Here is a 12,884-nt window from a genome sequence, read left to right as displayed (position 1 = left end):
AGTGAGTCATAGCCACGTGACACTCAGAGGGGGTGGGGACAGATCTTCCTATCCAGTAAGGAGGAGTTTGTTTAAAGGTCCCAGATGCCATCTGACCCTTCCTCTCCAGGTCTAGGGGCTGAGCCTTACATCGGCCGTGGAGACAGCGTGCAGTGAAAGGCAGGCTCCTCACTACCCAGGGAAATCACTAAGGTCTGGGGTAGGGGTGGAACACAGCGAAAGGTAGCCTGGTGAGATCAGCAGCAAAAGCAGCCTCTTGCCCAACAAATCCTAGAAGAATGATTACTAACATTACTAACAGACCATGGACACAGCAGATCAATGGCAGAGGCCTCACTCGCTGGAGGGGACCCCACCTGAATGCACTCCATAATGCTTTGCTGACATTCGACAACAAAACATGAGTGCGGTGCAGTGGAGGGAAAGGGGGAGACGCATGTTAAAGAGACATTCATCCATAGGGCTTCCACGCTGCAAGGTGGGAAGCTGAGGCAAAGGCCTCCTGCCCAAGATCCTGAGGGGCGGGTGGTTTACTTATTGTCTGCATACTTCCGAGTCATTGTTGCTGTGTTTTCCCAAATTAATGCTGCGTCCCCTCTCCCCTTAATAAATGTTTGCTTTTCGTTATACACAGACTCGGTGCTTGCGAGGGGGGAAGTATTGACTAGTAGAGACGCCCACAGAAGGTATTTAGTTTTCCCAAATTTCTGGGTGGGGGCTCAAGACAATTTTATTTTGTAATTTTAAGAGGAACCTCTGGATATTGAGCTGGCATTTGCTGCTGCTGCCACCATCTGTCAGACGGTTAAATGCTAATTAATGAAAAACATCATAGTCCTCATGCCTTCAGGCACTGAAGCTAAGACCCACCAGGTCAACAGAAAGACTCCAGTTGGAGCCGGATAAGGTCCTAGATAGAACCGCAAAGTAACGCAACCTCAGCATTTCCGAGACATTAGTGTCAGCTCCATTACGATGGCTTTAACCATCCCAGCACCTCATCAATATTGCCCAAGATCCTGCTGATATTATTGCCTGCAAACCCACGCTATCCAATCCACTGCTCCAGCAATTTAGTGCTGAACGATCCAGCTGATTCGAGCCCTCCGGACATTGTGACACGGTAGCCAGCTGAGATTGCATTAAGGACAATTTCAGCCTGCGTCAGGCATCTGACAAATGAGGAAATTGGAGTCATAGAAGTTCTTCAGCATGAAAAAAATGCTAATCCCTTGAGTTTCTCTTGGTTCTGCTGGCCTCAGCAGATGCTCCAAGACTGCTGTCAATCTCATCCCAGCTGGAACATATTTACTAACTTTAAGCCTGCTAGTCTGCTCAGCCCATTTGTATAAAGAAGTGGCAGCTCAGTGTTAATGCAGACTTTCCTCCGTGGGGGAAAAAACCAGCAAAGGTGATAATATGATAAAGAGGAGCAAAGCTATGAAATGACTATTTCATACAGCGATGGGAGGAAGAGTGAATAATTTACACATCTGCTTTGGAAGCTGAAGCCAAAGCTCTGAAGAGAGTAAAATAGCGTTGAAACCTATCCAAATTAATTCTGAATCCATTTTTAATTTGGATTTCTCTTGTATCTTGAGCTGTAGCACTTGATCCTGACAACAGCAAGTTGAACACATTAGGAAGGAACGTTATTGGATCAGCCGTTCTTCTACTAGGACCATAAATCAAGGCAAGCTGCCATAAGCCAAAGCAAACTTAACAAAAACCCTTCACTTTCCTAACGTTCAATGCTGCAAGGTGTAGAGCGGTGGCTTCTCACAGGGATTTTTCTCCTGATGCCTCCCTGTCCTGGGGTGCTACACTCACCATCGAAGCGCCTCCTTCTGGTCACATCTGGGGATTAGCTCTACCATGTCGATGCCCCTTTCTGACGTTGCTCACTCCGTCTCTCAAGCGAGTGAGACCAGGAGAGACTCGACTGCTCCCGCTTTGTGGCCTGGCCCTCTGGCCAGGTCACTGTAGCCCTCCCCTTCTGGGGGGCATATATCAAAGTCTCTCGGAACCCCCCGTCCCAGGCAGTCTTCCCAGTCACTGCCCCATAACAGTGCCACTGCCCCAGTGGCTGGTAGGGGAACCCAGGCCCACCCTCTACACTGGTTTCCAGTTCAAGGAGCCTACAACACGCACCCAAGATCTATCCCTCTTTGCTGTATCCCTGGGCTGCTTCTGTATCCCTGGGCTGCTTCCGACCATACCTTCCCGCACCTTGAGAGTGACAGCAGTTTCCATCTCTCCCACCCCATTCTACTTTCAACTACTGGGCATTATAGAGGCCCCTCTGTTCCTGTCCTGATAAGCTTCGTCTCCCTGGCTCCTCCTCTAGGGGAAGCCCAGGCAGTTAACTGGCCCACCTAGCCACCTTCCCCCCTTCAGTCCTTGTGTGGGGTGGACACCCCATCACACTCCCTTATAGCCCTTCTTGCAATTCTACCCCTCGCACTTATACAGGAGTTGGCAAATGGCAGCCAGATGTCCTCACTTGCTGACCTTGGGTTGGCTCCGGTCCCTGTCTCGAGCGGAGTGAATAACTGATTTTTTTCAGTTCGGTGGCCAATCATTTTGGGTTGACCTGAAACAGAAATATTTTGGTTTTCTTGCCAAAATGACCCCCCCTCCCCCAAATTTGTTTCAAGACAAATGAAATGTTTCATTTGAGCGGAAATGAATATTTGTGTGTGCGTGTTTGTTTCATTTTCGGGAGTTTAACTTTTAAAAAAAACATTTAGCTAAATTTGTAAACAGAAAACCAATTCTGAAATGAAAAGTGGAAACGTTTCATCTTGAAAATGTAGTAGTGAAAAGCTGCGGCTTAAAATTTTTTTTCCCCTCCCCCCAACTATTTTGTCTGAGTCTATTCGCTAAATTCAACCCCAATTCATGAAAAGTTTGGGCTGGCTGAAGCATCACACAGGGCCTTGTGCAGGGTCCAGGCTCTGAAGTGAATTTCATACACTGAATTGACATTCCTACATTAATGGCAGCTAATTTCCCAGACAATATGGGCTTCATTTTGATTAAAACAAGAGGAGGCTGAGTTGTGCATCCAATTACACTTGCACATACACAGACGTCCCAACAGGTGGAGCTAAAGAATGCAAAATTTATTGTTCTTAAATGAGACAGCAAAATGAGTTGCTGGGCCTTGGGCAGGGAGGCCATGGTCAGCTGAGTCCATATGTGCATGTACATGTGCATCACAGCAGATGGATTTCCACATGTGGAGATTTATGAATGACTGAAAAGCCCCTACTTTAACGGTTGGCTTTTCATTTGCTACAAATCTAATTACAGAGGAACAGAATCGATTGTGAACATATTTAGGGAACTGTTTCATTGTTATCTTTTAAAAACTTCCTTTGTGTTATGCAGTGTTTGTGCAGTTTAGTCACTCACAAACATTCATGTACCCTCTTGAGAAAATACATCCTATGGCAACGGAACAAATAATGTAAGGGCCTGATCCTGCAAATACCCTTTCCAACTGGAAGTTTATACTCGTACAAAGAATCCCACTGAGGTGAATGGGATAACTCACATGAACGAGGACAGCTCATGTGAATTAAGGACCCTTACACAGATACGGAGACTCACTGAAAACAGGATCAAAGCCTTAAATTGAAAAAAAAAAAATAATCAGGAAACATTAGAGATCAACGTAAAGCGCACTCAAAACATCTTATCTAGATGTGATCTAACACCACGGGCTCATTGAGAAAACCAATAACCTTCACGGGAGAAGATTCTCCAAGTTTGATGTGCATCTCTCAGTTGAAGCGGGTGTGAAATAGATACCAATTTTACTTATAGAAATTCCAATTATCTTGTACTTTTCCTGTGTATGTATTAAAAAGGAGAGAGAAGAGCTGGGTAGATATTGTGAACATTTTCCTGCGAATGTGTGTTTGAACCCCTTTCAATCTAGCCAGGATCCCCATTCCATTTAGCAGTATGGGAAAGGCAGGGTGGCCGTAAGCCTCTGTGACCTTTCTGGGGCCGGGACCCAGGTTGAGAACCTTTGCTTTAAATGGATCTATTTTAACTGTGCTACTGCCCTTTTTGCCCCGTGGCTTTCTGTGGAAAAGTCTAACAAACAAGCATGCTGTCAGGAACGTTCACAGAATCAGCAAACAACAAGGAAACACTGGGAAACACCTGAAGAAAGCTAAACCTGAACCCACAATCACAAGTATTCACCTCAGAAACTTGATTGTCAGGGTTGCGATCACCCAATCAGGGAACAGACATATACAATGCAACGTATCTGTCCAATCAAAACTCACCATGAACTGTGTGCGCACAATCTGGGGACTTCTGAGCACGTAAATGGCAAAAGACGTAAAGGCCATGACAAATATGGCAAAGTTTGGCAAAAATATTAGCAGTTGTTAATTATTTGCTCATTTCTAGTTTTTTACCCACTAAAGGGCTGATCGAAAGCCAATGGAAGTCAATGGAAAAGCTTCAATGGATTTTTGATCCAGCTCTAACAGGCCATGTGGACAAAGCCTATGGTTTGATTCTTTCAGAGGAGAGAATGTCAGAAATATACAGATGGTGTGACCTTTTTTATTATTCATATTGCAGTAGCGAACAGATGGCCTAGTCAGAATGAGGCCGTTTTGCTAGGCCCTGCATAAACACCCAGAGAGAAAGAGATACACCCCTACCCCAAAAGAAAAAACACCAGATGAAGGGAGGGGGAGTGTGATACAACATATGTGTAAAGAGACTGTGGGGATGATACGCTTGTTAGTTCCAGCATAACAAGAACATCCCCAATTATATTAGATAAGTTATCATATTTATTAAGGATATAAACCCTCATGCTTCAGGGCATAGGCCAAGCATGGTTTGCTTGGGGTCAGGAAGAAACTTCCTCCATGGGCAGGTTATTGCACAATTGTCCATTAAAAGATATCTTGTTCCTGTCCGTGAAGCATCCAATACTGGCCACTGTCCAACTGGAAACCTGATTAGAGGGACCAGTGCTCTCATCTCATCAGGCCATTCTTACGATTAGTATCAGAGTGAAATTAATGGAGATTTTGGAGAGAAAAAAAATCTTCACATTTTAGGTTAAACAACAGTTTGGTCTCTGAATCTTTAAAAATTCGCTGCCACCTGCCACTAATTTTATTCTTGGTTACAAAAGCCATTGATTGCCTGAAGGGAGAGGGGAAAGAAGCTGTTAAGAAACACTTCACACAGAGCAAATGAGAGCACAAATAGCAGGGGATGTGTGCGTTAATGAGCAAAGGGGGCACGGATCAGTTTGCTACACAGTTACGCCTGACCCTGAGATGTGTTGAGTGCCTGGAGCTCCCCTTGACTCGAACAGGACCCGAGGCTGTCATGTCTCAGAATCGGGCTGGGAGTTTGTGGTAAAGACAACGACAAGTTGTGCACGGAGCTGGAGGTGTGACTGGGCAGCAAACCCCGCGTGTTCTGTTTCACTGGGCCCTTGCATTGCACTCCAGAAAACAGTTCCGTTTCTTTGCATGGAGAGATTCAGGGAACCATCCCCAAGCAGAAGCTTGCGCAGCCAACCTGCACCCCTTTTCTATCTTATCTCGCCCCAGTCGCTGCTTACCTTAATGGCCTGAGTGTTCGCAGCAGCCTCAAGACCCTCAGCATTCCAAGAATTTTAGTGCCGCTGTCCGATACCATTGAAACCAGGATGTCAATGACCGAGATGAGAACCAGCACCCCATCGAGCACATTCCAACTGCTCTTCAGGTAGGCCTTCTCCCCAAAGCACAAGCCGAGCGCCACCACCTGCCCAAATGGCAACAAGTTATGACTAATTCAGCCAGTATGTTTCTTCCAGTTAGCGACTTGCAGCTAATACATTATTCACAGATAAGTGATTGCGAGTCCATTTGCTTCCCAGTATAGAAACCCAATTAGACAATTCTGTAAAGTGTTATACCGTAAGGGCTGTAAAAATAACTCTGCAAAACACACCGCAGATTGCCCCTTAACAGCTGATGTATTTTTAATGCAGCTAAACCTAGTTGTGCAAAAGTGATTCTATTAATGTATAGCTGCTGCACAGAAGATTTGATCACATGATTATTTGGGCTACTGGGGGAGAGAAGTGGTTTCGAGGTCCTGACTATAGGCTATTGCTGTCCACCAGATTTGCAAATACAGAAGACAGGGGAAGTTTCCAAATGAGAGGGGAATAGTTCTGAGATGCTATGAATTATATGAGGGCGACACACAGGAAAAAGTCTTGCCAATCTTTGGGCCTGATTCAGGCTCTAATTCAGAAAAGCATTTAAGTATACATTTAATAAAACAACAACAAACCACCACCAGCTCTAATACAGCATTTTTCATTAGTAGATCTCAATGCACTACGCAAAGGGGGTCAGCATCATTATACACATTTTACAGATGGGGAAACTGAGGCACAGGGAGATGAAATGATGTGCCCAAGGTCACCCAACAAGTCAGTGGCAGCCAGAGATAGGAATATAATCCCAGTCTCCTGAGTTTCAGTCCAGAACATTAGACACTAGGTCACATTGCCTCTTTAGCAAAGCACTTAAGCGTAAACTTATCCTTAGGTCATGGAAGTCAATGGGATTTACCCACATGGCTGAAGTAAAGCATGGGCTTAAGTGCGATATTGAAAAGGGATGGACTGCTGATTTGAGGCCTCTCATCTCATCTATACTGCTATAAATCAGGAATAACTTCAATGGAATGATGGTGTTGAAAAATGCACTAAGAATAAAGTGCCTGGTATTTACTGGGTTCCTCCTCCTTCCCAAGTAGCAGAGCATATTAAGACATGATGATCTCTGGAAAAATGGGCACAGGGGCTTTATTAATCCAAAGTCATAAAATGGTGCTAATGCAGCAGAGCCAGGCTTATGCTGTGGCTTCATTTACCTTAACTGTCATCTCAGCCAGGAAGATTACTGTGAAGATGTAGTTGGACAGTGTTAGGAAAATTCGTTCCTATAAAAAAAGAAAAGAAAAGAAAATGAGAGACAAGTTTTTATAGTCTGCTCTCCAAATCTCTCTCTCGAGATATATATTTGGGTGGTTGCTTAATGTTCTCCTGATTTTATGCTGAACTAAGTCTTGGAATGTTTGCTCCTGAAGATGATGTCCAAATATTTACATGATAACACTTCACTTGTTTATAGATCTCTTTTCTTATGTTCCTTTGTGTATGTCAGTACCATGGACAGCTGCCAGCTTTCTCTATAGGATGCTGCTTGTTTCACCACAGGTGATGGGGAAATAAGCGAAGGGTGTAATTGAAATTCACATGCCCTCTCTCTCAAATCTTTTCCATGTATCCTTTAGCCATTCCACACTTTCCCAAGTTCTATACCATTCCTTCACTCGTCCCAAGGACTCTGGGATGCATGGGGGTGCTTGACAGATGTAAGGAGTTTCCTTATGAATGATACATAGCGGGTGTCTCACAACCCTTCACCTGTGGATCTCAGAGTACTTCACCTGGTTGTTGTGGGGCTTAATGATTCTTGTAAAGTAAGTTGGATACCCACTATACAGAAAGGCAATCTGAGGCACAGAGAAACCATGCTTCAGCTGGTGTAAACTGCCATAGAATCATAGAACTGGAAGGGACCTCAAGAGGTCATCTAGTCTAGACCCCTGCAGTCAAGGCAGGACTAAGTATTATCTAGACCATTCCTGACAGATGTTTGTCTAACCTGTTCTTAAAAATCCCCAGTGATGGAGATTTCACAACCTCCCTAGGCAATTTATACCAGTGCTTAACCACTCTGACAGTTAGGAAGCTATTCCTAGTGTCCAACCTAAACCACCCTTGCTGCAATTTAAGCCCATTGATTCTTGTCCTATCCTCAGAGGTTAAGAAGAACAATTTTCTCCCTTCTCCTTGTAACAACCTTTTATGCACTTGAAAACTGGTATCATGTCCCCTCTCAGCCTTCTCTTCTCCAGACTAAACAAACCCAATTTTTTCAATCTTCCCTCATAGGCCATGTTTTCTAGACTGTTAATCATTTTTGTTGCTCTTCTCTGGATTTTCTCCAATTTGTCCACATCTTTCCTGAAATATGGCAGCCAGAACTGGACACAATATTCCAGTTGAGGCCTAATCAGCATGGAGTACAGTGGAAGAATTACTTCTCATGTCTTGCTTATAATACTCCTGCTAATACATCCCAGAATGAAGTTTTACTTTTTTTGCAACAGTGTTACACTGTTGAATCATATTTAGCTTGTGATCCACTATGACCCCCAGATCCCTTTCCGCAGTACTCCTTCCTAGGCAGTCATTTCACATTTTGTATGTGTGCAACTGATTGTTCCTTCCTAAGTGGAGTACTTTGCATTTGTCCTTACTGAATTTCATCTTATTTACTTCAGACCATTTCTCCAGTTTGTCCAGATCATTTTGAATTTTAATCCTATCCTCCAAAGCACTTGCAGCCCCTCCCAGCTTGGTATCATCCGCAAACTTTATGTGTACTCTCTATGCCATTATCTAAATCATTGATGAAGATATTGAACAGAACCAGACCAAGAACCAATCCCTGCGGGACCCCTCTCGTTATGCCCTTCCAGTATGACTGTGAACCACTGATAACGACTCTCTGGGAATGATTTTCCAACCAGTTATGCACCCATCTTATAGTAGCTCCATCTAGGTTGCATTTTCCTAGTTTGTTTATGAGAAGGTCATGTTAGACAGTATCAAAAGCCTTACTAAAGTCAAGATATACCACATCTACCACTTCCCCACGATCCACAGGGCTTGTTACCCTGTCAAAGAAAGCTCTCAGGTTGGTTTGACATGATTTGTTCTTGACAAATCCATGCTGACTGTTGCTTATCACCTCATTATCTTCTAGGTGTTTGCAAATTGATTTCTTAATTATTTGCTCCATTATCTTCCCAGGTACAGAAGTTAAGCTGACTGGTCTGTAGTTCCCCAGGTTTTCCTTATTTCCCTTTTTAATATGGGCAAAATATTTGCCCTTTTCCAGTCTTCTGGAATGTCTCCATGTTTTCACTGAAGTCAATGAAATTACAGCCATTTATACCAGCTGAGAATCTGCCCCCAAGGAGTTTAAGTCACTTGTCCAAGCCCACAACAGGGCTGGGAGCAGAACCCAGCAGTTTTCCCATGCTCTAACCCAGTCCCATGGTCTAACCACTAAACCATGCTTTCCTTCTGTGTAAGCAGCTAGTAATTACATAGGAGAGCCGGGGACTAATTCCTTATCTAGAACCAGCAGAAACCTTTCTTTTTAATGATGATCATTAAATAAATTGCACTTTCCCCTAATCGCTATACAATCTCTGATTGCTTGTACTGCGAGATGGAGAGTTGGGGAGGGTGGGGGGAGTAACACAGAAACAGTGTGTGTGTGTGTGCACGTGCACGCGCGTGTGCATGTGCGCACTCTCGCACGGGGACTAAAACGTCTCACTGTAACATTAGGAACATTACTAGGGATCCTGGATTTTTTTCCCACTGCTCCCTAAAGAGCAGTTCTCTAAGAAATGCAGCTCTCTAAAAACCAGCTGCAATTTAACGACGAGAAAACACCATGGAAACTCTCATTTGCCGGGCCATGATTTACTGAGAGTGACACAGGAATCACTAAGTAGCTTGTTTCCATCCTGGTGTCCGTAATTAATCAAGTCTTAAAGATCCCTGCTGTGACCGCGTGAGCCATGATAAAAAACATCCCTGGTCTTCAAGAGAGTGCAGCACAAAAGGTCGGCAAGTGTGCGGCGGGGCTGAGCATCTGCAGGAGTGGGTAAGCACCTGCTTTAGGCAAGGCAGATGAAATGGTAATAGCAGGTAGAGAAGAGTCAGAATATTACACTTCTCTTTGGCAAGTGTGCAGCAATTTGGAAGTGCAGTCTCCACGCACCGCATCCCCTACTCTCCGGAACAGGAAGGCCTGCTGTGGAGAGACTGCCTCCTCTGCTCTGACTGGCCGGCTCTAATTGGGACAGGGAGAGAACTGGCTCTAGGCAGTTAGAAAATCCATGGCTCTGGAAGGCAAAGTACAATTATTTGAAACAAGTGAAGCTAAAATAACTATTTGTGTTTCCAGGCAAGAGCTCTGTCAGCTGGAACGGGGCTGTGTGCCCTGCGTCGCTCTTGCATCTCCTGCGGTGCCTCCCTTGGGTCCCCCGCTTCTGCTTTCTGTCTTCTGCTCAGCTCACCTTGATCCCAAGGTGACCTCACTGGCTTCCATGGTTACCATCCCCAGGCTGATGGGTCTCACATCTGCCTTTCTTCCCCTGAGCTCTCTCCCCTCTGTCCACTTCCACATCTCAGAAATCTCCTCCAAGTCCTGGAAAGACCAGAGTTCCTCATCCTCCCTCACCACTGGCAGCACCGCTGTCCTCCTCAATGCCACACTTTGGGCTCCTCCAATTCCGGCTCCCACCCAATCCTCTCACTTCTCCCTTTTCAAACAGCACTAGAGACCCCGCCTTTCCTCCCCATCTTTGCTGCTCCCACACCTGTTCTCACCCAGGGCCGTCCCGCACCTTGACTGGTGCAATGTCCCAGAGGGCCAGTTCAGATGGCTTTTAAACTGGAGAACAACAAATAGCACGGAGTGGATAACAAATGCCCTTATTTGCATGTGGATCCAGGTCACCATAAAAAACAAACAAACAAAAAAACACCACACACTAGCCTTTCCCTGAACATCCATGCAAATAAAATACCGCTCTGTGCAAGGGCTTCTGGACAGGGCTCTAAGGGGACCCAACATGGGACCAAAGAGCCATTCAGAATGTGAAGGAATGCTCCCAAACACGTGGGCCAGATTCTCAGCTGCTATAACTTCAATGGAGTTATACTGATTTACACCAGCTGAGGACCTGGCCCTATTTCTGCAATAGTCAGTAGGTGTGTCCAGACAGCACCATTTGATACCTCCGAAGAAAGCTGGGACAGCAAAGAAGTCCTTTGCTCTAGCTTTCTAAGAGCCTCCACAATACCAAGAGCTACAACAGGATTTCCAAAGCTGCCTAGAGGAGACAGACACCCAGTCCCCACTCATTTCAATGGGAACAGGGCCTCCAAATCCTTTCACCAGCTTTGGAAAATCTCTGCCTCCATCAGCTTCATGAAACCCTCTAATGTCACTAGGAGTCATGGATGTGAGATGCCAGGACAACTTCCCCCAGTGGACTCGCTGGGGAGGGAGCCGGCATCCAGAGCAGTTCCTCTGTTCCTGCACTCAGAGAGCGAGCTCAAGTGAGCAGCATGCCCATCCCCCCCAAGCTAGCCTTTTACACGTGCAGCAGACGTCCGAGCAGCCTGCCTGACAATGTCTAATGGGGAACAGAAGTCGAAAAAAGGCATCTGTAAGTTAAACAATGGCTGGGAGCTCAAAATAAGTTCAGGCAGCATCCAAATTCGCCATGTCAAATTCATTAAAAAAATAAAGTGAGTTAACAGAGAGCAGCACCAATGGACTCTCATTAAAAGGGTGTTTTGTTGATCCAAACCTTGTAAAAACAAAACTTTGAAAACGCCCAGCCTGAATGACAAGCCTGTTTCATTAACCGGCAGGAGTGTGTGGAAAAATATCAGTGTCTGGTGAAAACAGAATCCTGATCTGCAGGAACCCTGCTCCATGCTATAGGCCTCTTTCATAAGGACCAAGGCCAGGAAGGACCACTGTGATCATCTTATCAGACCTCCCGTATGACACCAGCCATAGAACTTCCCCCCTCAAAATTCCTACAGAAGAACGTTTAGAAACAAAGCCAATCTTGATTTAAAGATTGCCAGTGATGGGGGAGAATCCACCATGACCATTGGTAAACTGTTCTAATGGCTAACTACCCTCACTGTAAAAAGGTACACCATTTCCAGTCTGAATTTGTCTCGCTTCAACTTCCAGCCATTGGATCGTGTTTAAACCTTTGTCTCCTGGATTAAAGGGCCCATTATCAAATATTTGTTCCCCATCTAGGTACTTATAAATTGTGATCAAGTCACCCCTTAACATTCTCTTTGTTAAACTAAATAGATTGAGCTCCTTGAGCCTCCTGTGGCATGCTAGAGCCTTTGTCATAACATTGTGCCCCAAAATAGGTCATGCTTCCCCTTCTAAGTTCATTGTTTCGGATCCAGCCCAGGCTGGAAGTGACTTGGGGTACGTCTATACTACCCGCCGGATCGGTGGGTAGTAATCGATCTATTGGGGATCGATTTATCGCATCTTGTCTAGACGCAATAAATCGATCCGTGAATTGACGCCCGTACTCCACCTCGGCAGGAGGACTAAGCAGCATTGACGGGGGAGCCGCGGCAGTCGACTCACCGCCGTGAGGACGGCCAGGTAAGTTGAACTAAGATACTTTGCGTAGCTAAAGTTGTGTATCTTAGATCGATCTCCCCCGCCCCAGTATAGACCAGCCCTAAGAGTTGTTTCCATCTGCTGGCTGGTTGGTGGCTAAAGTCCAGTTCCCAATGGATCACAAAAGCCACCACCACCCTGGCATTAACTGGCAACATTGCAAGACTCAGAAGAGGTCAAGTACTGAATGGGTTGTGAAGACTAATCACCACTCACCCTAACGGTGGGCCCCTCCCGGGCAGGGCTGGGGAACTGTGAGGAAGTCTGCACTGGAGCTACTATCCATGCTGTACATATTCTGTGGATACAGAGGCTTCACTATCCAGGGCTACCAACCCAGCACTTTTCCCCAGCTCTATCCTCAGAAAACCCACCGGACTCACATATTGACAGATGACAACATGATAACGAGAGTTTACATTTATATAGAAAGACTCCAAAGCACTTTGCTACCGTGTACATGCAATGAAATGCAGCCATCTCTGGGGTGGAGGACAGTCACTTATT

At 45.4% G+C, this 12,884-nt stretch overlaps 1 protein-coding gene across 1 annotated transcript in view; it reads right to left on the bottom strand.

Moving 5' to 3' along the window:
- LOC123345941 (voltage-dependent T-type calcium channel subunit alpha-1G-like) overlaps window positions 1-12,884 on the bottom strand; it is a 145,197-nt gene that overhangs the window by 45,813 nt on the left and 86,500 nt on the right. The window contains exons 18-19 of the mRNA XM_044983059.1: window positions 6,925-6,993; window positions 5,615-5,799 (exon numbers count right to left, since the gene is read on the bottom strand). Of these exons, the coding sequence (XP_044838994.1) occupies window positions 5,615-5,799; window positions 6,925-6,993 (254 nt within the window). The remainder of the gene's footprint in view (window positions 1-5,614; window positions 5,800-6,924; window positions 6,994-12,884) is intronic.

Source organism: Mauremys mutica, chromosome 12 (assembly GCF_020497125.1).
Source record: "Mauremys mutica isolate MM-2020 ecotype Southern chromosome 12, ASM2049712v1, whole genome shotgun sequence".
NCBI lineage: Eukaryota > Metazoa > Chordata > Testudines > Geoemydidae > Mauremys > Mauremys mutica.
The sequence above is the reverse complement of the archived record's forward strand: the minus strand, read 5'-3'. Positions and strand labels throughout refer to the sequence as shown.